Source organism: Schistocerca piceifrons, chromosome 2 (assembly GCF_021461385.2).
Source record: "Schistocerca piceifrons isolate TAMUIC-IGC-003096 chromosome 2, iqSchPice1.1, whole genome shotgun sequence".
NCBI classification, from domain to species: domain Eukaryota; kingdom Metazoa; phylum Arthropoda; class Insecta; order Orthoptera; family Acrididae; genus Schistocerca; species Schistocerca piceifrons.
This window is the reverse complement of record NC_060139.1, coordinates 858,407,125-858,429,736: the sequence shown is the minus strand read 5'-3', so window position 1 is coordinate 858,429,736 and position 22,612 is coordinate 858,407,125. Positions and strand designations below refer to the sequence as shown.

The 22,612-nt window shown below is 40.0% G+C and overlaps 1 protein-coding gene across 1 annotated transcript in view; it reads left to right on the top strand.

Moving 5' to 3' along the window:
• Window positions 1-22,612, top strand: part of LOC124776873 (ATP-dependent RNA helicase DDX54) — a 138,297-nt gene that overhangs the window by 82,052 nt on the left and 33,633 nt on the right. The window contains exons 8-9 of the mRNA XM_047252054.1: window positions 4,041-4,237; window positions 11,164-11,364. Coding sequence (XP_047108010.1) covers window positions 4,041-4,237; window positions 11,164-11,364 — 398 coding nt within the window. The remainder of the gene's footprint in view (window positions 1-4,040; window positions 4,238-11,163; window positions 11,365-22,612) is intronic.

The window sequence follows — 22,612 nt, the reverse complement described above, 5'->3', positions numbered from 1 at the left end:
GCTAGCGCCCAGTCAGCTGTCACGGCACAAGAACTGATGGAAGAATATTTACAGCAATACAACAAATTTTTTGCCCCCCTCTGTCTCTGTGCAAAATGCACAGTGCACCCATTTTTATAGTTGCTCTCCACAATACAAGGAATAGCATCTTGTTTCTCCCCACAAACTATGGACCTTGCCAAGGTGATGTGGCTTGTGTGCTCATATGATAGAGATAACATTTGTGTCGCAACTAGACTAAAAGGAGGACATGTCCTGAGGCATTAAGAGCTTGTAGCCCAGTCAACAAAGACCAAAAAATGGCACTTGGGGGAAAAAATTTGTGTAGTCGCAAATTTTTTCATAGTAGTTTGGGGAGGGAGTGTCATGAAGAACATACTAAAAATCCTGACCTGTAGGGTGTGAGCGTTGGGATGGGGGAGTGGCCTTTAAAGGTATAACTCAAAGACCGTGGCTTCTAGCGAAAATGTTTTCCAGTACAAAATTAAAGTACGCTGAATTTCCTACAAAAAATATCCTATTCATTTTTTCTCTAGGACCAGTAGTTTCGGTGTTACAAGGGGTGGAAAAATAGCAAATTTATAAAAACAGTGTTTAATGGTATAAAATTAATGTTTGCTGTTAAATGAAGTTGATTAAGGCTAAATATTAAATGGCTGTAACTGATGCATGTACGTGCAGTAGAACAGTACTGAGGGAAAAATTTTGTTCTGAGGATGTGACAGCTGGCAGCGGGTGAGGGTGGGGTTGGGGGGGGGGGGTGTGTGGAGGCAGTGGAGGGTAGAAGATGATGGAATGTATGATGCAGAACGATGTTACACACTTCCCTTACTTGTGTGTCTGCAAAATGAAAAGTGAGTTAGTGAGTCCTCACTCCATCTACCCCTTTATGTCGCAAGAAGCAACTACAGGATGTTTCACCAAGTTATACTGACCATTACACAGCACACCTCATAAATCATTAGTGACGTAGTGTGCAGACACACCTGGAGATTTTTGATATTTTACAAAATGCATCGTATGAGGACACACGTTAGAATTGTGCATTTTTCACAAATGCATTAACACTAAATGGAATACAAGTATTAGTTATTAATAGAACTACACATACAAACAGAATCTACGTACATCTCTGTGCACTGGTAGGCGGGAAACTGATTGCTGGGCACACTGTACATTTGTTGCGACTTTTTCCTGCTCATTCTTCAATTTACACACAGCATTTTCTGTCCAGTTCTGTTATGAGTGGACTAAACATCTTCACTGTTGAGTGAGTTCAGTGGTTCCCTCTACCTTAATAACGTATGTTTGTACCTTGCACTTTTTGTTTATTCTGCTATTTGATGGTTTAGATAGGTTCACGAATCAAGAGTTTCATGTTATAATTACTTCATTACTTGTTGCAGTTTATATGATGGTGCTCTAAGAGCATGAAACAGATTATTGATTATTAAATACTGCAGCAGAGATTGTCTTATATATGGAATTCATTTTAATAAGTTATTAGTTATTTGCAGTGATTTAACGGGAGTCGGTACAAGAAATATGTTCCTGTAAACACTGGCAGAAAAGTGTTTGATCTGCGAGTATGATGTTGTCAGTGACATATGCAATGTTGGTAGAAAAGGAATACATGGATTCCTAAATACCAGTTATTTGAGAAAAGATGGGAAAGCTGAAGGTTGCAGAAACAAAAGACGTGGTGTTGTTCATGAATCTTCCAGGAAAGAGTACACTAGAGGTGATTCAATTAAAAGATTTTTAAGAGAATCTCTTTCAGAGGAACAGCCTTCAACATCAGCTAGAGTCAAACCATTGCGTTCAGCTGAAGCGAAATTTGATTTTGAAACTAACGTGTTTTGTGCAAAAGTAATTGATAATGAATTTTTTGATAAACAGAGGAAAAAGGCCAAAAAAGGGTGGCGAAAGGTTTACAGTGTTCTTCTTCAGTTACGATAATAAATTTTAGTTAGTGCACAAGAGAAGAAGAATGAGTGGGGAGATATCATTTAAAGACAAATCTGTTCTGTTAGTGATCTACATGATGCAGATGCAAGGTGTCACGAGGATTGCTACAAATCGTTCTTCATAGCATAAACATTAATTTTACACCATTAAAACACTGTTTTTTAAAAAATGGTGGCTTTTACACCCCTTGTTACATGGAAACTATTAGTCCTAGAGAAAAAAATTAATAGGAGCTCTTTTGTAGGAATTTCTACATACTTTAATTTTGCACTGGAAAACAGTTCATGAGAAGTCATGGTTTTCAAGTTACTCAAGAAAAACATGAAAAACTGCCCTACAAATGCTCTCCCCACCTCCACCCCACCCCCCACCCCAATGCTGACACCCTAAAGGTCAGGTTTTTAGTATGTTGTGCATGACACTCCTCCCTAGCATTTGTGACTACACAAATTTTTTCCGCTAATTTTCCTTCTTTGACTGGTCTCTTGTCAGTTTGGAAGTGGAGGGAAGGATGGGGGTATAACTTTTAGATGGAGACCACAGCTTGAGTGCAATAAACAGATTCAAGTGGATGTAGGCTGCGATAGTTATGCAGAGATGAAGAGACTTTCATAGGATAGACTAACAAGGAGAGCTTAGCACTGAAGACCACAACTAAATTATCATGTTGTTTGTAGTCTCCTTTACAAATGTCTGCATTTTCCTTTCCAAAAAATCCATGTCTTTGATTTGTCTTCCCTGCTATTAATTTTATGTCTTTGTCTTATTTTACATTGCTTCTTAGTATTACTCCTATATGTTGAGAACAAGTTCACTGTTAACTTTCCTTAGAGCACACCTGATGTCACTTTAGTTTCTGTTGGACATTATCCTTCTATTATAACATACTGTCAGTAAACATCCTTGGAGCCAGTTACAAATGTGTGAATATATTCTGTGTGATCATGTTTGGTTAGCAGCTGAACTTGTGATACAGGTTTGATTCCTTTGAGAAATCTAGCGAAAGTAAATCTACTGACTGTCTCCATCCATTAATTACAGATTATCAGGAGTGAATAAAGTGAACTGTGTTTCCCACAACTCATTTTCTGAACTCATGTTGATTCTTATTTAAAAGTTCCTTTTTCTCCAGATATCCCATAATGTTCAGAAGTGTGTTTCAACGTTCCCCCCCCCCACCCCAGTAGCCTTATAGCCTTATTTGATTCTCTTGAAGTAGAGGTCCTGCTAATCAGTGCCTCTGAAATCCCATGTACCCGAGGAAAGGCTTGACTTCTTCACATTCTGCAGTTGTTATTGGAGCAAAAGAAGATAACTTCTATTCATATCATGAAAAAGTACATCCACTACTTTCTTTTTACAAACATATATTAAATGGGTGTACAGATCTTTAAAGTGATTTGTGAATTAGAGTAGAACACAACTTTTGATACAACATACACCTCGAAGGCTCAACATGAGCGCCAAGATTACAGTACATTTTATTTGTCACAAAACCATCTTGCCTTTTGTTTTCATTCTTGGCGAGTGCTGTTGCTGCTTGACAGTCAAGCCACCGCCAAGCTGCAACGCCAAAACATAAAAGGCCCCACCTTCACCAGGTGAAGCTGTTCACTTATCATCACACCTTCCCCATATTCCACATCTCCTGTTTAATATGATGTGTCAAATGTACTGCACTAACAATACTTTACATGATCAGTAACTTTGTGTGCAGTCTGCGTTTTATGCTTTGTTCCAAGGCCTACTTTGAGCAACAATACGACACACTTTTTGCAGAAAAACTACATGAAAATCAATGTTAAAGGTAGTGATAACGTCAATGAAAACTTCAAATGTGGGAAATGTTGTAACATGGAGTAGTTAAAAATGGGAAAGCATTGTATTCAGAGAATAGGACTTATGTTGGAACCGACGAAAATGAAAGCAAAATGCCGGATCGTAAAAATGCAGTGTTGCTGTATATGTATGAATGAATGTCTTAATTAACAACTAATCATTTACAGTTATTTTGTTAGTCTTATCTGCAAAATAATAATAATAATAATAATAAATACTTATGTTACTAACAGGACGTTGTGCAAGAGCTGGTCGCAGTGGAACAGCTTACTCCTTGGTTGCTGCAGATGAATATGCGTATTTAATGGACCTTCATCTCTTTCTTGGAAAGCCACTTCAGGAAGATGTTCACATTGGACGCATTCCGCAAGATCTTTTGGAGGAAGAGCAAACCAATTTACTTAGCTGGCATGAAAATTCAGTTGATCTGGTGAGGCCATTAAATGACTTACTCAACTAATTTCTGTATTTCAACTAATAATAATTTACAAAATGAAAGGAGGCTCTGGTGGAAGTAAAACTGTGAGGGCTGATAAAGAACTAGGCATGTATAGTTCAGTCGCGGAGCACTTGCCCACTAAAAGCAGAGAGCCCAGGTTCGAGACCTGTACTGGCACACCATTTTAATGTATGAGGGAGCTTCAATAATAATTTAGTTTTATAGTTTACATTCGGTAATATAAGTTTCATGGTGTTTGTAAGTACAAAACATAAATGTGAGCATTTAGTTAAAAGTCTAAAATAAAGAGCTGTAACCTACGTTGGAGAAATAAGCACATTTCACATCACATCACAACTGAATGTGTCTTCAGTCTACAATGATTAAATTATTAATTCACGTCTGTAGTTATTTACTGTATGTGCCTTACACATAATCGTATTGGAACACAGGTTGGTGAAAGTTCTGTATGTTCATATATCAACAGAAATCTGGTATAACTTGACGACAACAACAAGAAATATGATGTCAGATATTGTGCACATATGTGGTAATTCGCTAATATTTTTATTTTCTCATTGCAGAGATATAATATCTGCACTGATGATACCTTCACAATATACTGCGTAACTGTAGAAAGCTTCTTATTATTGTAACTTTCACAATATACTGCATAACTGCATAAAGCTTCTTATTATTGTAACATTGCTCAACACAATGTCAGAGTTCCCACCGACCAACTTTAAATTCGCTTCCATACAAAGGAGAATACAGAAAACCTGAAGCATGTTGTGATATGAACAAGCACGTGAATCGTGGTTTACATTAATGCACAGTCAAGTGTTCCTTAGTGATGAAAACATTAGAGCAGCTGGGGTTCACTGCACCAGCTTATATACCACTCTTTGCACCTGGAAAAATGCTTGCTGTGGTGTCTGCGCTGAGTGAGACAGCCTCTAAAAGGTTGGCCGTGGAGGCACACGCTCTTTAAATATGTGCGCTCACTTTGTAGGGTTGTTACACTCCTTCCCCCGGGGAGGGGGAAACTGTTCACTGTGGAAATGTCCATGTCTTCATCAAAAGGGGATGACTGATGGAGCAGTTGTCGTGTCGTCACAGGAGAATACGGTTTGAAATGGCTTGTAAATGAACATGCACAGCACCCACTCCCCATGAGCCACCGTAAGGAAGCATTTGTGATGGAGATGCCATATCCATGTCCACAAATGGGCAGGCACTCAGCAACGGAGGCAGCAGCTGCGAAAGAGGCTGCGAGGTGGAAGTGGCCCATTGCCAATGACTCTGCCCGGTGGTGGTGACACTCAGAAAGATGGCAGAGGGGCCGAAGGGGGTGTGGACCATGCTGCAGGGGCACGAAAGGCAGAGTTCGCTGCGGAGGCATGGGATCTCCTGTGTGCACTTGGTCACGCGTAGGAGGAGCTGGTCATATTTTCAGGACATCAAGACACTGGAGATGATCATGACACAGAGGCTGGCCTCTGTAATGTTGAACGACTGCTGGTATACACTTAGAGCACTAGCTAAACCCTAGCGCCCAGACGGCAGAGCCTGGATGGAAACACTGCAAGTGCGGCTCCGGTGAGTGGCCAGGAATCGCGTGGAGTAGATGAACCAATGTACGGGGCTGGCAGCCATGAAGCAGTGCTGTTGGGCTACAGTTGCCAACTGGAGTGAACCTGTAGGAACTCGAGAACCTTTTGGGGGTTTCCTCAGGAGAAGAGTGCATGACATATGTTTTCATCTGAATTTTGAAAGTACGGACCAGCCGCTCCACCTCACCATTTGACTGAGGGTGAAATGCCACCCTTTCTACAGAAATCTTCAGAATCCTGAGACACAAATTGTGGGCTGTTGTCTGTCACAAATCTTTGCGAGGTCTGTGACCGTGGCCACCGTGGAAGTGGACAGGCAACAAACCACATAAGGAAATTTTGAAAAAGCTCACCTACAAGAATTCAAAAGGAGTTAAGGTGGGGGGCTTACAAAAACAGCATGAATTTGCTCCCAGGGGTGCTGGGGGCAGGCTACAGGGAAAGAGGGGCCCATAGTGGCGCCTGATGGATGGTACACTGCAGGGAGACCAAATCAACTGACACGTGTACATGAACATGCACAGCACCCACTCCCCATGAGAAACCATAAGGAAGCATTTGTGATGGAGATGCCATATCCATGTCCACAAACGGGCAGGCACTCAGCAACGGAGGCAGCAGCTGCAAAAGAGGCTGCGAGGTGGAAGTGGCTGTTTTGGGAAAAAAATATTGGCTTCCAGAAAGCAGTGCTAAGAGTTCATCTTGATAAGGTATGGGATATATTGTAAATTGACAGACTTTTTAAAACCACCACAGAGCCTAAGGTAGTCATTTGATTCCATTTTCAGTACCTGGTCAAAACAAGTGTTGGTGTGCTGGCAGATTTATACTAGAAATACCCCAATGGTCCAGATAGAGAAAGCGCATGACAGTGCATCACAACGCAGACTAGTTCACTATCCTGGGTGTCGACTCTTCAGTAGCCAACAATAACACGCCATCAAGAACTGAGAAGCATTGGTGGAGAGCATAATAATTACACAGAGGATCCGATGCTCGGCTGGTGGTTTGATAGCCAGGTGGTAGACAAATTGAACAACCCGATACAAGACAGGATTGGCTATGATGGCTAATGTGAAAACCATCCACAGTGTTTTGGGCTTAGATGGCTAAATGGATACACAACAGTTCATCTTAATCAAATGCAGGATTGGGGCCAGTCGGCAACCGAGAAAGAGCATCTGCATTAATGTGTCGTGCTGGGGGCAGAAGTGACTCTTATAGTTGTAGCACGACAAAAACAGAGCCATGCATTGCAGGCAGAGGGTCATTTTGTCCGGAAGAGATGCCGGGGGATGGAAAAGAGCAACCAGAGGTTTATTATTAGTAATCTTATGAAATTTAGAACTGTAGAAGAAAACATCAAAATTTTTGAGTGTGCTGTTACGTCTGATTCAGGATTTTGGAAGCGTACGTAATAGGACGTTCAGAACTGTCCATGTATTTGTGTGCGAGAACATCCCCAAGACCGTACTACAAGGCGTCCGTGACCAAAACAAAATGTTGGCCTGTTTGGATGATAGCTAAGCAACGTATTGAGTGAATTTTGACTTCATCAGGGTAAAAGCATGCTTGCAGGTGGGCAAGCAGTGAAAAGTAACACATTTATGTAAGAGAGAAGGAAGGGGATGAGCCATTGTAGTTAGGAAGAAATTTATGGTAATATGCAATCTTTCCCAGTAGGCTGCAACTCTTTGACATCAGTAGGACACGGAAAAGCTGCAGTGGCATTGACGTGTTGGCATAAAGGCTTGAACCCAGCATGCGAGACTTTGAAACCAAGATAGTCGATACTTGAAAAAATCGCAATTTGTCCAAGTTATATTTCAAACTGGGGGCCTGCAGCACCGTGAAGAAGGCAAGACGATTCTGCAAGTGTTCACCTATATAGGAACTGGAGACCACAGTATCATCCAAGTAGTTAATGGACGCCAGCGCAGAGGCCATGAGTTGCTCCAAAAATCTTTGGAAAATAGCAGGGATGCTAGCTGTGTTGAATGGCAGGCACTGGTACTGGTATAACCCAAAGGGGGGATTAATTATGTTTGGAATCACCATCCAGAGGCAGTTGCAGGTAGGCTTCAGACAAGTCTGTTTCGGGAAAAAATATTGGCTTCCAGAAAGCAGAGCTAAGAGTTCATCTTGATAAGGTATGGGATAGATGTCAATAATATATTGTAAATTGACAGACTTTTTAAAACCACCACAGAGCCTAAGGTAGTCGTTTGATTTTTGTAACAATTACCAGCAGAGTAGACCATTTGCTAGAGGAGACAGATGTGACAACACCCAAGGACATACGTTGATAGAGTTCTGCTTTGACTTGCTCCTGCACCATTGGATTTATTGTGATGTGAGCATTGAAATTAGAAGCACACTAATCTGTCCGAAAACGGAGGGAAAATTTCTAGTGTAGTATGTCCAGTTGTTGATATGGAACTTGATCCGATACCAGATGCACTTAATCAGAAATAATATAAAAATCTTGAAGATGTGTAACCCAAATAAGTTTCCAGTGTTGGCATCACCTTTCATGAGCAAGGTCAAAGGCCGAACAACTGCTTTATACACTAGGGGAGTAGAAAACTGTCAGTATGTGTATCTGTTGTAACTCGGCCACCAATGAGAGACAGGAGACAACGCCAGTGTCCTGAGATCCACGTGGGTTTGAGAATTTAACAAAGTCACTGCTGCACCTGTGTCTACTTACATGTTTAACATCTTGCCCATAACATGTATTTGTTTAGGGCTACTGTGACTTGAGAAATGCTGTTCACATCCAGGTTAATGTGTGATGAATAAGATATAGAATTGCACACTGACACAATATGTCATTTATTTTTTTACAATGATTGCACAACACCTGTCGCTGTGGGCACATGGCCCGCTCATGTTGAACAAAACAATACAGGCACAATGGGAGAGGAGCACATGACTGCTGTTGTGAAGCTGGCTGCTGCTGCTGTTTAGCACGGCACTGCCTCATGCAATGTGGAGACTGTGATTGCACAGCCATGACACCATATTCCTTCCATAAGCTAAAAGACAGCAGCTGAGGAGAACATGGTACAGCAGCTACTTCACACCAAGCTTCTATCTTATTCCTGCTTCCCTAGTTACTTTATGAGAATGAGCAGTGTCCAGAATGTCTGTGAGAGAGGGATTTTCGCATTGTAAAGTGCATCTATGGACTTAACGTATCGGGGACTGAGTGTATTATAGCATCACAAACCATTGAATAAGCTTGTGAGTCCTTGTGAGCCTCAGTAACAAACTGCCAATGACAGCTGAACACATGAAGTTCCACTGCCCAAGCTCTGTACGACTGTAAACAGTGGTAGAACTCAATAGGAGCTGCAATAACATTAGTGTGTTTGCGATGATAATTATGGAGTACCTGTACTGTCACATTTCATCAAAAGAGAGACTAACAGGTTGCTGCTGAAAAGATAGCTGACACAAAAGATGATAAACAAGAGGAAAAATCCATGACAGAAAGAAAGCCTTACACACGTTGAGGTACATGACACCAAAAGCTTGGAAATGTTGCTGAAGGCATTTTTCATACGCATCCCAATCCTCCATATTATCATCATGTGGAGGAAACGGTGGGGACACATCAACACCTGTGAACCATGGCATGTCAATGAAGCCATGGATGGAGCCTGCTGCTCTCTGGTGAGAGCTTGCTGCTGTTCAACATATTGAAAAATGTTTTCCTCTGACTTGTTGGCCATATTGAACCGAGAAACGAAACACGTAGAATAGAATCCCATACTCCTCACTAAAAATTTTAATGTTGCAAACACAATATTAGAATTCGCACCAATTAATTTTTAATTTGCTTCCATATAAAGAAAAATACTGACACACTGTAGGACATTGTAACAATAAGAAACACACAAAATCATTGGTTGCATTAATGCACGGTCTAACAGTGAAGTGTCTCTTACACATGAAAACATTAGAGTGGCTGAGGGCCTGGCATGCTGGCTTGTATACAGCTGTTTGCACACGGTACAGCACTTGCTGCGCAGTCTGTGTTGAGTGAGGTGGCCTCTTTAGGCTGGCCATGGAGGAGCATGCTATTTAATTACGTGTGCTAACTGTATAGGGTTACAGCACTTACCCTCTAGCCACATAGCTTGATTTTAATGTATCTGTTTGTATCGTCAGCATTTTGCGGTATTGTACATAGCAAAGTTCTGTAATGGGGTAAGATGGTACCTCGATTTAATTCTCTCAGACACCTCCTCTTCAGTCTTTGTTTCCTCTCATATGTGGGTCTCTACCTACCCCTGTTTATTTCCTGAGGAAAGAACTACTAGTTCCCAAAGCTAGCGCAGTGTCTTGTACTTTTATGTGTGTCTATGGGCAGTATTGGAATTTCACCACCTGGGGTAAGTACTGAGTGGATATTCTGTCTGTAATTTTATTGGCTACTCAAGTGAATATTTCTTTTAATAAATAGATGTAATGAGATTGCTGTTTGCACATTTTAAGTAACATGTAGATGTTTTTGCGTGTTTTTATAAACACACACACACACACACACACACACACACACACACAGATGAGGTGACTTACCGAACGAAAGCGCTGGCAGGTCGATAGACACACAAACATACACACAAAATTCAAGCTTTCGCAACAAACTGTTGCCTCATCAGGAAAGAGGGAAGGAGAGGGAAAGACGAAAGGAAGTGGGTTTTAAGGGAGAGGGTAAGGAGTCATTCCAATCCTGGGAGCGGAAAGACTTACCTTAGGGGGGGAAAAGGACGGGTATACACTCACACACACACACACACACACACACATATCCATCCACACATATACAGACACAAGCAGACATATCATCCTTTCGTCTTTCCCTCTCCTTCCCTCTTTCCTGACGAAGCAACCATTGGTTGCGAAAGCTAGAATTTTGTGTGTATGTTTGTGTTTGTTTGTGTGTCTATCGGCCGGCCGAAGTGGCCGTGCGGTTAAAGGCGCTGCAGTCTGGAACCGCAAGACCGCTACGGTCGCAGGTTCGAATCCTGCCTCGGGCATGGATGTTTGTGATGTCCTTAGGTTAGTTAGGTTTAACTAGTTCTAAGTTCTAGGGGACTAATGACCTCAGCAGTTGAGTCCCATAGTGCTCAGAGCCATTTGAACCATTTTGTGTCTATCGACGTGCCAGCGCTTTCGTTTGGTAAGTCACATCATCTTTGTTTTTAGATATATTTTTCCCATGTGGAATGTTTCCCTCTATAATATACATATCTATTCGAGGTACTTGGTTTGATACTACTTTTCTTCTCTCAGTCTAACATGAAGCGGGTGTGCAGTAACGCGTACAAGCAGTATCTTCGTTCACGTCCTGGTGCATCAACAGAGAGTATGAAGAGAATAAAGGAAATTAATTGGGACACATTTCATTATCATCCTTCATTTTCATTTGGAGACAAAACAGAGGCTGAGAAAATATCTTTCCTAACTGAAATGAAAAAGTACAGGCCAAATGGGGTAAGTTTTGAATGTACAGTTTTTTTTAAAACAGCTCTCACTCCAAATCATTGTTGAACAGCTATCTTGCTGTAAACAGTTATTTCCCTGTTCATGTTAACACTTTTTTTGTTGAAAGTAGGAAGTAAAGACAATTATATGTCAACAGAACTGCATTGCTGAAAACTATAACAGAAAGGAGTGGTGGAAGGAATGAATTGTGATGCAAATCTAGTTACGAATATGGGATTCAGATTATTGATTTAGGACACAGCAGTTGGTATTCATTCTTATCTCTGTATTTTAACAACATTTGTTTCTACTGGTAATGTGTGTGTGATTTATCATCCTTTGTATGCTTATATTCAGTCTTACAATTTTCTACATTTGAATAACAAACTGCTCATCTCTTTAGATTTTATGCACCAATCATCCTCAGCAATAAAATTCATCTAAATTGCATATTTAGTTTCTGGTACTCTCCTGCCAACAGGAACAATTTGTTTTGCTTGGCATTACAGTTGTGAGTAGTGGTCGCATTAGACACATGCTACGTTCATATTCTTTTATACTATAATAACTTGAAATGTCACTAGTTTGTCACTAACAACTTACTGACAGCTTATATGTCACTGTTTTCACTTGGTATGGCTGTACAGATCAGTTTGAACATTAAGGCACCACACTTCTACCATGGAGTGAGCAAAAACATGTTACGTTGACAGCATGTGACACAGTGGAAAAAGTGCAGTTGGGGATATATTATAAATGATCTGTGGTCTTGTCTAGGCCCCAGGTTGATAATGTTTATTGTACAGTTTAGGATTTGTCTAGCAGCTCCTTTTTTCATCCAAAACTATTGGTATGCAACATCTCTGACAAAGCAGAAGCTGATGGTTAATGTCTAAGGGGCTTTTAGATGCTAGTGCTCAATTGGATTATAATGATTTAAGTTACTTGGACTATGTGAATATCTGTGGTTGCACAATTGATAGATGAGTTCATTGTTTTGTAATGTTAACAGTGATTTTGGCTTCCAAAAACGAGATACAAACCAGACCAAATTTGATGTGATTGTGGCACGTTTTACTTGAGAGAGGCCATACTATCAACAGAGGAGAGTAGCAAGAAACATTAGTGACACACCTGTCTAAACCAGCTGGGGATATTGGATGTCATGAAGCAATGCCTGGAATATAATCACAGAGTGAAATAAGACTAGTGTTGTGTTGTTGACACAGAAGTCTCAGACAGTGTAATTAAGGAGTATTAAAGATGCCAGGACACCTCATACATAGAGACTCACATTTCATTTCAAACAAGACTTGTGATTCAGCATACAGTTCTTGAAGACTGTGCCAGGCAGTCAACTGTTTGAGCCAGAAAACACTACTTGTGTGCACATTTCATGAAATAACACCTCTGGTACTGGAAAACAAGTATGCATTAAAGGGGTGACAAGTGCTGGGAGTACTATAGCAGTAGATATGGTTGCAATAACAATAATACCTTACTTGTGGTTTGAAGCCCAGGGTAGATGAACAGAAGAAGGGTATTAAATGTATCATCATAATACGAGGGCGGTTCAGAAAGTAACCTCCGATTGGTCACAGTGCGGGTTGTGGGGGGAGTAGCGACGCCATCTGTGCGTTCACGCACTCAACAGGTCAGTCGGCATCAAGCCGTGGTCGAGTGAACGTCGTACTTGCGCTAGTTTAGTTTTTGTGCCAGTTTGAAATGTGTGCTGCAATAGAAAACCCCGCCAAATGTGAAGTGCGTGCTGTCATAAGGTTTTTTACAGCCAAAGGATATTCTGCAGCAACTATTCATTGTGGGCTTTGTGCCGTGTACGGACCAAGAGTTACGAGTGAAGGAGTTGTCCGTGAATGGGTACGTTTATTTAAAAGTGGATGAGAAAACGTTCATGATGAAGAGAGGAGTGGTAGACCATCATTGGTGACTGACGAACTCGTTCAGACAGTTGATGCAAAAGTTTGTGAAAATCGACGTTTCTCAATGTCGGAGTTGTCTACTGGTTTTCCACAGATTTCTAAGACACTCTTGTACGAGATAGTGACAGCAAGATTGGGTTACCGTAAGTTCTGTGCACGATGGGTGCCCAAAATTCTTACCGACCACCACAAAACTCAAAGAATGGCCTCTGCATTAGACTTTCTGTCACGTTATGAGGACGAAGGAGAACCATTGTTAAACAGAATCGTGACCGGTGACGAAACCTGGATTAAGTATGTGAACCCTGAGACAAAAGAACAATCAAAGATGTGGGCACATTCAAATTCGCCTACCAAACCAAGAAAAGCCTCGCAAGATTTTTCTGCCAGAAAACTGATGGCAACGGTGTTTTGGGATGCCAAAGGGGTGTTGTTGGTTGAATTCATGGAACGTGGTACGACCATTAATCAAGACGTGTACTGTGAAACAATAAAAAACTTACGACGGGCTATACAGAACAAACGCCGTGGTATGCTGACTTCCGGTATCGTTTTTTTGCACGGTAACGCCCGTCCTCACTCTGCTCGCAGAACAACGGCCCTTCTTGAGTCCTTCAAGTGGGACGTTATCAACCATCCACCTTACAGCCCAGACCTGGCGCCAAGTGATTATCACCTCTTCATGCATTTGAAGAAATGGCTCGGGTCACAGCGGTTTGATGACGACGACGAGCTCAAAGATGCGGTCACAGGCTGGCTCCAGGCACAAGCGGGTGATTTTTATGCAGAAGGAATTTCAAAGCTTGTGAAGAGATACGATAAGTGCCTCAATCGCTATGGAGACTATGTAGAAAAATAGTGCAAAGATGTAGTTGTAAGATGTATATATTAAAATATTTTTGTTTAACTTGGTGTATTTTTTTAAATCAACCGGAGGTTACTTTCTGAACGGCCCCCGTATTACATGCAAAACAGAATTACCACCTCAGTTATAAATTCTTAAACAAACCATAAATCTCTTAGTTCAGGTTCAGTCACTTATATGGTCTCAGGATGAATAGGAATCTGGTTCTTGCAATAACAGGAGAGATCATTTAGATACAGGCCATATACTGAATAAAGTTAACCGGTATAGATACCATAAAGGAGAAATATGTGGCTGTTCGTAAGCATGAAAGGCACTAGAAATGTACTCCACAGAAAATAATAATTTAGGGTTAAATAGTGCAATGACAGACAAATTGAAATGATAGTACCATCTCACGCAACTTACTCTGAGGCACAGTTGTTAACAAGGGCCAGTGATGGTGCTGATGGCCTAGGATGGTGTCATTTCCAAAGCTGTGTTATAAATGTGATCATGTGATTAAGTGTAGTACTATTAAATAGGCAACGAGCACAGACTGTTACAGTACATTGCTTATGGTATTTGCAGTCATAGAAGATGCTGTATGTAGTGACATTACTTGTATCAAAAAGTGCTGCTTGAAGACAGCTCACTATATGTGTTGATAAAAACATTGGTGTATCCATGTGCATTCTCCATTAGAACCTCCAGATCTAAAGTTTACTGTGCATGGAGTTAAAATAGTAGCTTTCCTGGAGCATCAGTATTTCAGGTAATAAAGAAGCAAGACATTATTGCTATTTTGCAAAGTCACAGGTGACAGTACAAATAAAGAGGATGTGAAATACAGACTGGCAATAACAAGCAAACTTTACTGAAAAAGAGATATCAACATTCAATTGAAATTTATTATGTTAGGATGTGTCTTATAAAAGTATTTGTCAGGAATGTTGCTTTATATGGAAGTGAAATGTGGGCAGTTTGGTAGCACAGATGAATTCTGTAGATCAGATTAGTGGAGAGGATAACAATGAGGATGTGTATAATGGAATCAGACAAGAAAGATCTTAATTGCATAACTTGACTAAAAGAAAAGTTAGGTTCACAGGTCACATTCTAAACAATCGAGGAATAGTGATTTGGTGACGGAGCAAAATATGAGGGATCAAAATTGTAGAGGGAGATTAAATGATTAATTAGCATGGAGAGCTGTATCAGACAAGTCTTTGGACGGAAGAGCACAATAACAATAATTCTCAAAGTAAGAAGGAATAACAAGATATGTCATTTGAGTTATTACTCAGAAAGGGGTATAAATCTGTGTGGGGGATACAGAGATATCATTGGATTAACTCAGTGTCCAGATAGTGAAAACAACATGTTTTAAGCAGTTCTGAGCAAGAATGGGCTGTGAGTGTGACAGCTGAGAATGAGTTTCACAAGCATCGTGTTGTTCATCGAATTTATACATGATGCTGTAATTAGTATGTATCAGATGTATGTAGAAATCATTGACTCGTCTACCCTTCAAAGCAGAATAAACCATTCAATTGGAAGTTGATAGCAGAGTGCAATACTGGGAAGAAAGAGCTGCTTTGTAGCACACCATTCGTTGCATCTTGTTGCAACTAGAAGTCTACAACAGATGTAGCATGTGTTTCATTGTTGATGCAACAGAGGTTGCCCATATTGCCTTAATATAGGCTGCATGACATCATCTCAGTGAGCGCTGAAGACCTTGCTGTCGTGCGCCCCCAAAACCCCTATCATCTCAGTGAGTACCGAGTACACTTGAATAGACCTAATGTAAAATGTACTGCCTCACACACTTCCACAAAAAGAGATGCTTCATCATTGACAGGTGATTTTGAACCAAGGGGATTGGTATAATTCAAGGAAAAAAGTTCCCTGTATTTCAAATCATTTTAGTGTGGATGTCAATGAATTAATCAACTGCTACCATCTACTGACAAGGATAATGTGTATTAGGTACACTAACGTTCTCACACTGAAGTTTGCAGGAGTGAAATAATGCATGAATCTCTTGACCGACTGTTAGTGAATGCTGATTAGATGTAACCGTTGTATAACTGGGAACCTACTGATGGTTTATTCAGTGCCTGGTAGAATGAACAGAGGGTGCTACAGATGCTCATGAAACTGTTATAAAGTATGTTTTAATCAGTCGCAAATGGTGAGTGCCTTTGACTTGTATACAGTGAATGACCGTCTACTGACCTCAACTTTGTTTTACACTGTTATATTCTTTTGTGTGATAATGAAACATTGATAATGAAGGAAGAGAGAAACTATAAGGGGTAATTTGCAAACTATCAAGTTTTAAATGTTACATTGTATAATTACTGATGAGTTATCAGCCATTATGAATGGCCAAAGGCAAATTGATTATCCTGTTCTGAATGTGCCATGAAGTGTAACAGCAAGGAATTTGGTGTATGTTTAATGACCTAGATCATTTTTCTTTCCTCTTCCCTCATTACCTGTGGTCTAAACAACAACATATATGTAGAATCTCAAACATATTCATGCTTCTTTCCATCCATCTGGTTTTAATTTATGGGTTTCCTAATGTGCATTAACTCCTAAAATCTTGGGTTAGCATAAGACGTAGCTTGAAATTTAATGGAATAATGCTTGTTGCATCACATTTAAAACGCACATTCATCTTTCTGGAACTCAGACTGGAGAAACTGCTACGAAAGTCTTTCTTTGGGTGTCAGGGTAAAAGTTATTGTATTATTATGGTAAATTTGAAGAGACCATGGAATTCTCAATAATTGTTCCATCACTAATGACGTTTATATGATGTAAGTGCTTTTTTTTGTAGGTGGGTACTAGTTTCATACTGTGCTCAGAGTGGAATGCAATAGCTTGTAGCAGTAGGATCCACTGCATTCTGCTGGAGTACCTCAAATGATCAAAGGAACTGTACATTTTGGTAAAATATGTCTGATAGATTGCCTCCTAGTTTTAAAGGAGAGAACTTCCACAGTTTAGGATGATTAATTAATAAAGAGTGCACTGTAGTGTTGCTGTCATTCCATTCCTGTGTGGCATATAGCTCTATGAGAAACTGTCTTACAGAGCGAGGTCTGCTCAGAAAGAAATGTGACCAAATTTGGAAAAAATGGAAGGGGGGGGGGGGGGGATTCAATGAATCAGTGCAAATGATTAAAATTCTTCGAAGTAGGATCCTTAAGTGCTGACACACCTTAGCCTCTGCAGTTACCTAGCTTGAATGGTATCCTGGAAGACCTTTTTTGAAATGGCATGTAGAGTTCTCACCAACATTTCTTTCATATTGTATACAGTTCTGAAAGAGGCATTATTTCAGTGGTCATTTTATTAAGGAAAACTGAAAGGAATCTTTAGGTCAGTCATGACTTCACATTATTTCAGACAGTCTTGCCATATTGGTGAGTCACTTGTGGCTGGGTGTGTTGTAGTGCAACAAGCATTCAGTGTCTTTGGTGAAGAAATTGACACCCTGTTTGTCTCTTAAGCTCTTGCATGTTAAAAGCACCAGTGACGTCTTGTCCCCCAGATACAAGTTCACAAGAGACCGCACTACCTTTCTATCAAAGAACATGGTAAGTATGCTTTTTGCTTTGTACTCATTCAAGCATTCATTTTTGGTGAAATAGGAGACTGACAGGTACCACTCTGAATGTTGCTATTTTATCTCCAGATCGTTCTTAAAAAAATTGGTCTCATCACTGGTAGTCACAAATATTCACAAAAGTTATTGAGGAATGAGCACGTGATTCTCTTTCATAGCGTTTGTTAACAGTTTGGGGACCAGTATGGCAGTCATGCTTTCCTCATCCAAAAATCCTTGGTAATGAGTTTGTACACCATACCTACACTCTCTACTATAAACTGAACAATTAATTGATAGTTGGCATTGAAAAGTACATTTACACTATTCGCAGTATCTTCAGTTTTAGTTGTTGATGGAATTAACAGAGAGGAATTAACCTTCTGCCTTCTTCTGAGTGTGCCCTAACATCTTTTGCCATCTCAAAAGTTGTGATTTTGAGGGACACTCATCCCCAGAAAACGGTTATAATATCGATAATGTCTTCATTGCAGATTCACTTAATAGAAGTCCATTACTGAAGTACAACCATCAAAGTGCTGTTCAGTGTAGTAGCCATGTACATCTATGGCCTGGTATTTCATGGAATGAAGTGCCACTTCCTGTGTGTAGAGCCACACCCCCTTTGCTCGTATTATGCCTACAGTAATGTCATACTAACTTGCATTCATGTAGGTGCACCTCCGCAATACCTTTATCTTCCATATTGTGTTCTGCTGTGGGACACATCTGTTAGAATACCATTAGAGTTGTCAGTTTTGTACAGTAATGTGTGAGCTCATTTTTATGATTTAATAAGTGTCATGTGCTATGATGGAAAATTCCAAATGTGCTGCTCAAGCTCCCACTTTTCTTTTCTCTACTGATTGTTGCAACTGTGCCTATGCTTATCTGGTAGCTCCATCACTTGGAAAAATTTACTCTAAAAAGACTAAGTAAAAACATTGGAAATCAGAGATTGGACAGACAGTGCTCTGATTACACTGAATGTTTCTGAAAGCTAGTTGTACAACTAATCTCTTACCAGAAATATTCAGATGTAGACAATGGTGTGTGTGTGTGTGTGTGTGTGTGTGTGTGTGTGTGTGTGTGTGTGTGTATGTGTACACATTTGACAGGATATGTCATTCCAGTCTTACCCATATTGCTGAGGCAACACAGTATTCACATTAGTGTGAGGAGGATTCCCAACATTGCATTTGATGTCAACCTAAATTATATAATTGAGATTGCAGTTCAAAATTTTCCTGGTGCCCCCAATGATCACTACATGATCATCTTTACCAAACTCTTTTCCCAGAGTGTCTAAATTGTGTATCACATCACTGAGCCACACACTTGGCTTAAAAGTACTATTTACTTATTTCCTCCCTACCCAGGGAGTCTGTACTAATACTATTTGGTCCTTAACATGTACTTTGCATCTGTCTTGTTGAAGTGTTCCTGAACTACTCAGGTTGTTTTCACACTTCTAACTACAGTCTACAGAGCAGAGAAGCTGTTGGAGACATCTAGACTAAAGATAGCAGACTTGAGCTCTCCTAAACATCTTGCTTGGTTTAACAGGTTTGACTGTAGTCCAGTTATCTACCTATTCGTAACCTTTGTGTTACCAAGTGCAGCTGTTTAATGCTCTAATTCTGCCTTTAGTAATGCCAGATCAGCTTTAAGTTTCAAATCAACTGTTCCTTGATGACTGCATATAGTGAATATGCACAGCTACTGCAATGTCATAGGTTATTAAAATCTCCATTCAATCTGGTGGCTTCACTGCACCCAACTTGAAAAAACTGTAGACTGTCTTCGCCTATTGACCAATTCTCCTTACTGTGTGGCACTTTCCATACTTGTTCACTGTGATTTTTTTTATATATATATATATATATATATATATATATATATATATATTGGAATGACTCCTTACCCTCTCCCTTAAAACCCACATCCTTTCGTCTTTCCCTCTCCTTCCCTCTTTCCTGATGAGGCAACAGTTTGTTGCGAAAGCTTGAATTTTGTGTGTATGTTTGTGTTTGTTTGTGTGTCTGTTGACCTGCCAGCACTTTCATTTGGTAAGTCACATTATATATATAGTCTAGAGAAATTATGTAGCAGTAGTTGTTTATCAAAAATTGTTATTATGTGACTCATATATTTACTCAAAAGAAAACTGACTTAGATGACATGGAGTCTTACCTTTTGGTTAGCCATATTCTCATACCAGTAGTGGTTTCCACGTGTTACTTGCTGGTACATGACCTCTCCAATTAGCAGTGTCTTACTCTCACATTACAAACATGTGAGACAATTATTAAGCAAAATTCATTAGTGAAAATGATTCATTGTCACTCAGCAGCAGGATTTGATTCTAATGTATCACTTTACACACTGCTGTTCGTGATGGATGGTTAACATTGACAGCATGATATGGTGACTCATAACTGTTATAAGACCAGTATTACACTATCATATTTCTTTGATGAAGAAATATGATCAAATATTTGTCAAATTTCTTTCGCAAAGATGTTTGACTTGGCGCTAAAAAGGGGTATTACATTGTTGTCTATTTTTTTGTCAAAGTTCAAGATGGCTGACAACAACTTGTAATTATGCACAGCAGTTTCTTAGTTGCTTGTACCACTGTTGCACCGTGTGCACGCTTGGGAGAGAAGGGAGGGGGGGGGGGGGGGGGTGAAGCTTTGGGTTTATGACGAGATGATAAAAGCACTCAACAAAATTTGTTACTTGAACTGCAAGTGGAGGGTGTCAAGTTGTACATAAATTACTTAAGAATGGATGAGAATACATTTCAGTATTTGCTCAGTGAAGTGTCTCCTCACATCACAAAGCACAATATTCTCTCAAGAATTGTTATATCTGCAGAAGACAGGCTCACAGTAACACTCTGATTTCTTGCTACAGGGGAGAGTCAGTCTTGCTTACAGTAAAGCACTCGAATACCACAGCACACATTGACTGAAATAATACCTGAAATGTGTGAGGCAATTTATAAAGCATTAAAGGACCAATATCTGAATGTAAATAGATGTTTAATACACTTTTTTATTGTAGATCAAAGTAATAAATACATAATGTGCCCCAACAGCTACAAAATTACTGGAAATGTATGAAGCTGATGAGGTGCTTTACAACATGAAGCGTTCTAAGTACAAAAATAGGTTATGAAAACTGGAGAGCTCAGAAAATTTATATATATTATGGAATATCTTCCTCCTGTATACCACCAGCCTGTTGGAAAGCTTTCTGGATGTATCCAGAGGTGGATGGCTATGGCTGTGACTGTGGAACTGTCACCTGCAGCATATGCTACCTGTCCATCAGAAAACGATTTAATCCGTGCATAGTATTCATTGTGATTACTTTACCACCCACATTTTCCATCTTCTGCAATTCAGCTGTGATGTGGGTGGCAAAGGCACTGAACTGATCTTCCCGGGCAGGCTGGGGCTAGTTTCTGCTCATATCAGCCACAGCCTTCAAGGTTTTAGTGGCCTCCACAAGAATGTCTGTTGTCACTTTTCTTCTCTTTTTGGGAGGCCTCTCATGTTGCTGTGGTTGTGGCTCACTACAGGTGACATTTGTCCCTTCTTGAGACGAATGCTGAGCATCTACCTCATGCTATAAATTTAGAAGTGAAAGCACCATTAGTTACACATAATCTTACACATACATAAATTTTATTTACAGGCACCCACAAGCAGAGAAGAGTGGGAGCAAATTGCAAATGATTTTGAGGAAAAGTGGAATTGTTATAACATTATAGGAGCAATGCATGGAAAGCATATTTGCGTCAAATGTCTCACTTTTTCAATTATAAATCCTTTAACAGTATAATTTGATTTGCCAGGTAGAGAAGAGTGGGAGCAAATTGCAAATGATTTCAAGGAAAGTGGAAATGTTATAACACTATAGGAGCAATGCATGGAAAGCATATTCGCATCAAATGTCCACAAACTAGTGGATCTCACTTTTTCAGTTATAAATCCTTTAACAGTATAATTTTATTTGCCAGGTAGATAGTACCTAGAAATTCTTTATGTTGATGTAGGAACTAATGGGCATGTTGGTGATGCTGGAGTGTTCTCAAAAAGCAAATGACGGAAGTGTCTCATTGACCCATCTATTCATGGCATTCCTGACATTCCTGAGGGCGGAAAGCGGGGGAACACAAAATTACAAATCCATTGGTTGTGCTGGCAGATTATGCTTTTCCTCTGTGTTACAGCATTATGAAGCTGTATCCTTTATAGAGAATCACTAAGGAAGAAAAGATTTTCAATTTCAGGTTGTCACGGGGAAGGAGACTAGTGGAAAGCAGCTTTGGCATTCTTGCCAGTCATTTCAGGATTTTTCTTGATACCATTAATCAACCTCCAGAAACAGTTACTACAATTACACCGGCTGCCTTCACACTGCATAACTTGTTAACCAAGAGGAGAAAACACGTGTACACTCGTCAGGAAACAGTGTCTGCAGTAGTAGGAAACTGCACTTACCTTGAGTCTCAAAGCACTGAGGACCTACAGCATATGAAACCAATAGTTTGCCAAGCTGTTTCTGGACATCCAGTACATGAGAGAGCAGTCAGAGAAGACTTTAAAACATTCTATAGTTGTGCTGGGAAAGTGTGCTGGCAAGACAATCACATTTCGTAATGTAAAATGTAAACAAATATACCTACCTCAAAAATTTCTTCGAATGTGGCTGTTCCACATTCACTGCCACTTTCTGTGCATTCTAAATTAGAACAATTTAATCTGTCGTCACTGTGGCCAGGAACTTCAGAAAGTGGAACCAGTACACCTGTGGACTATAAACAGCCAGTACACTGAA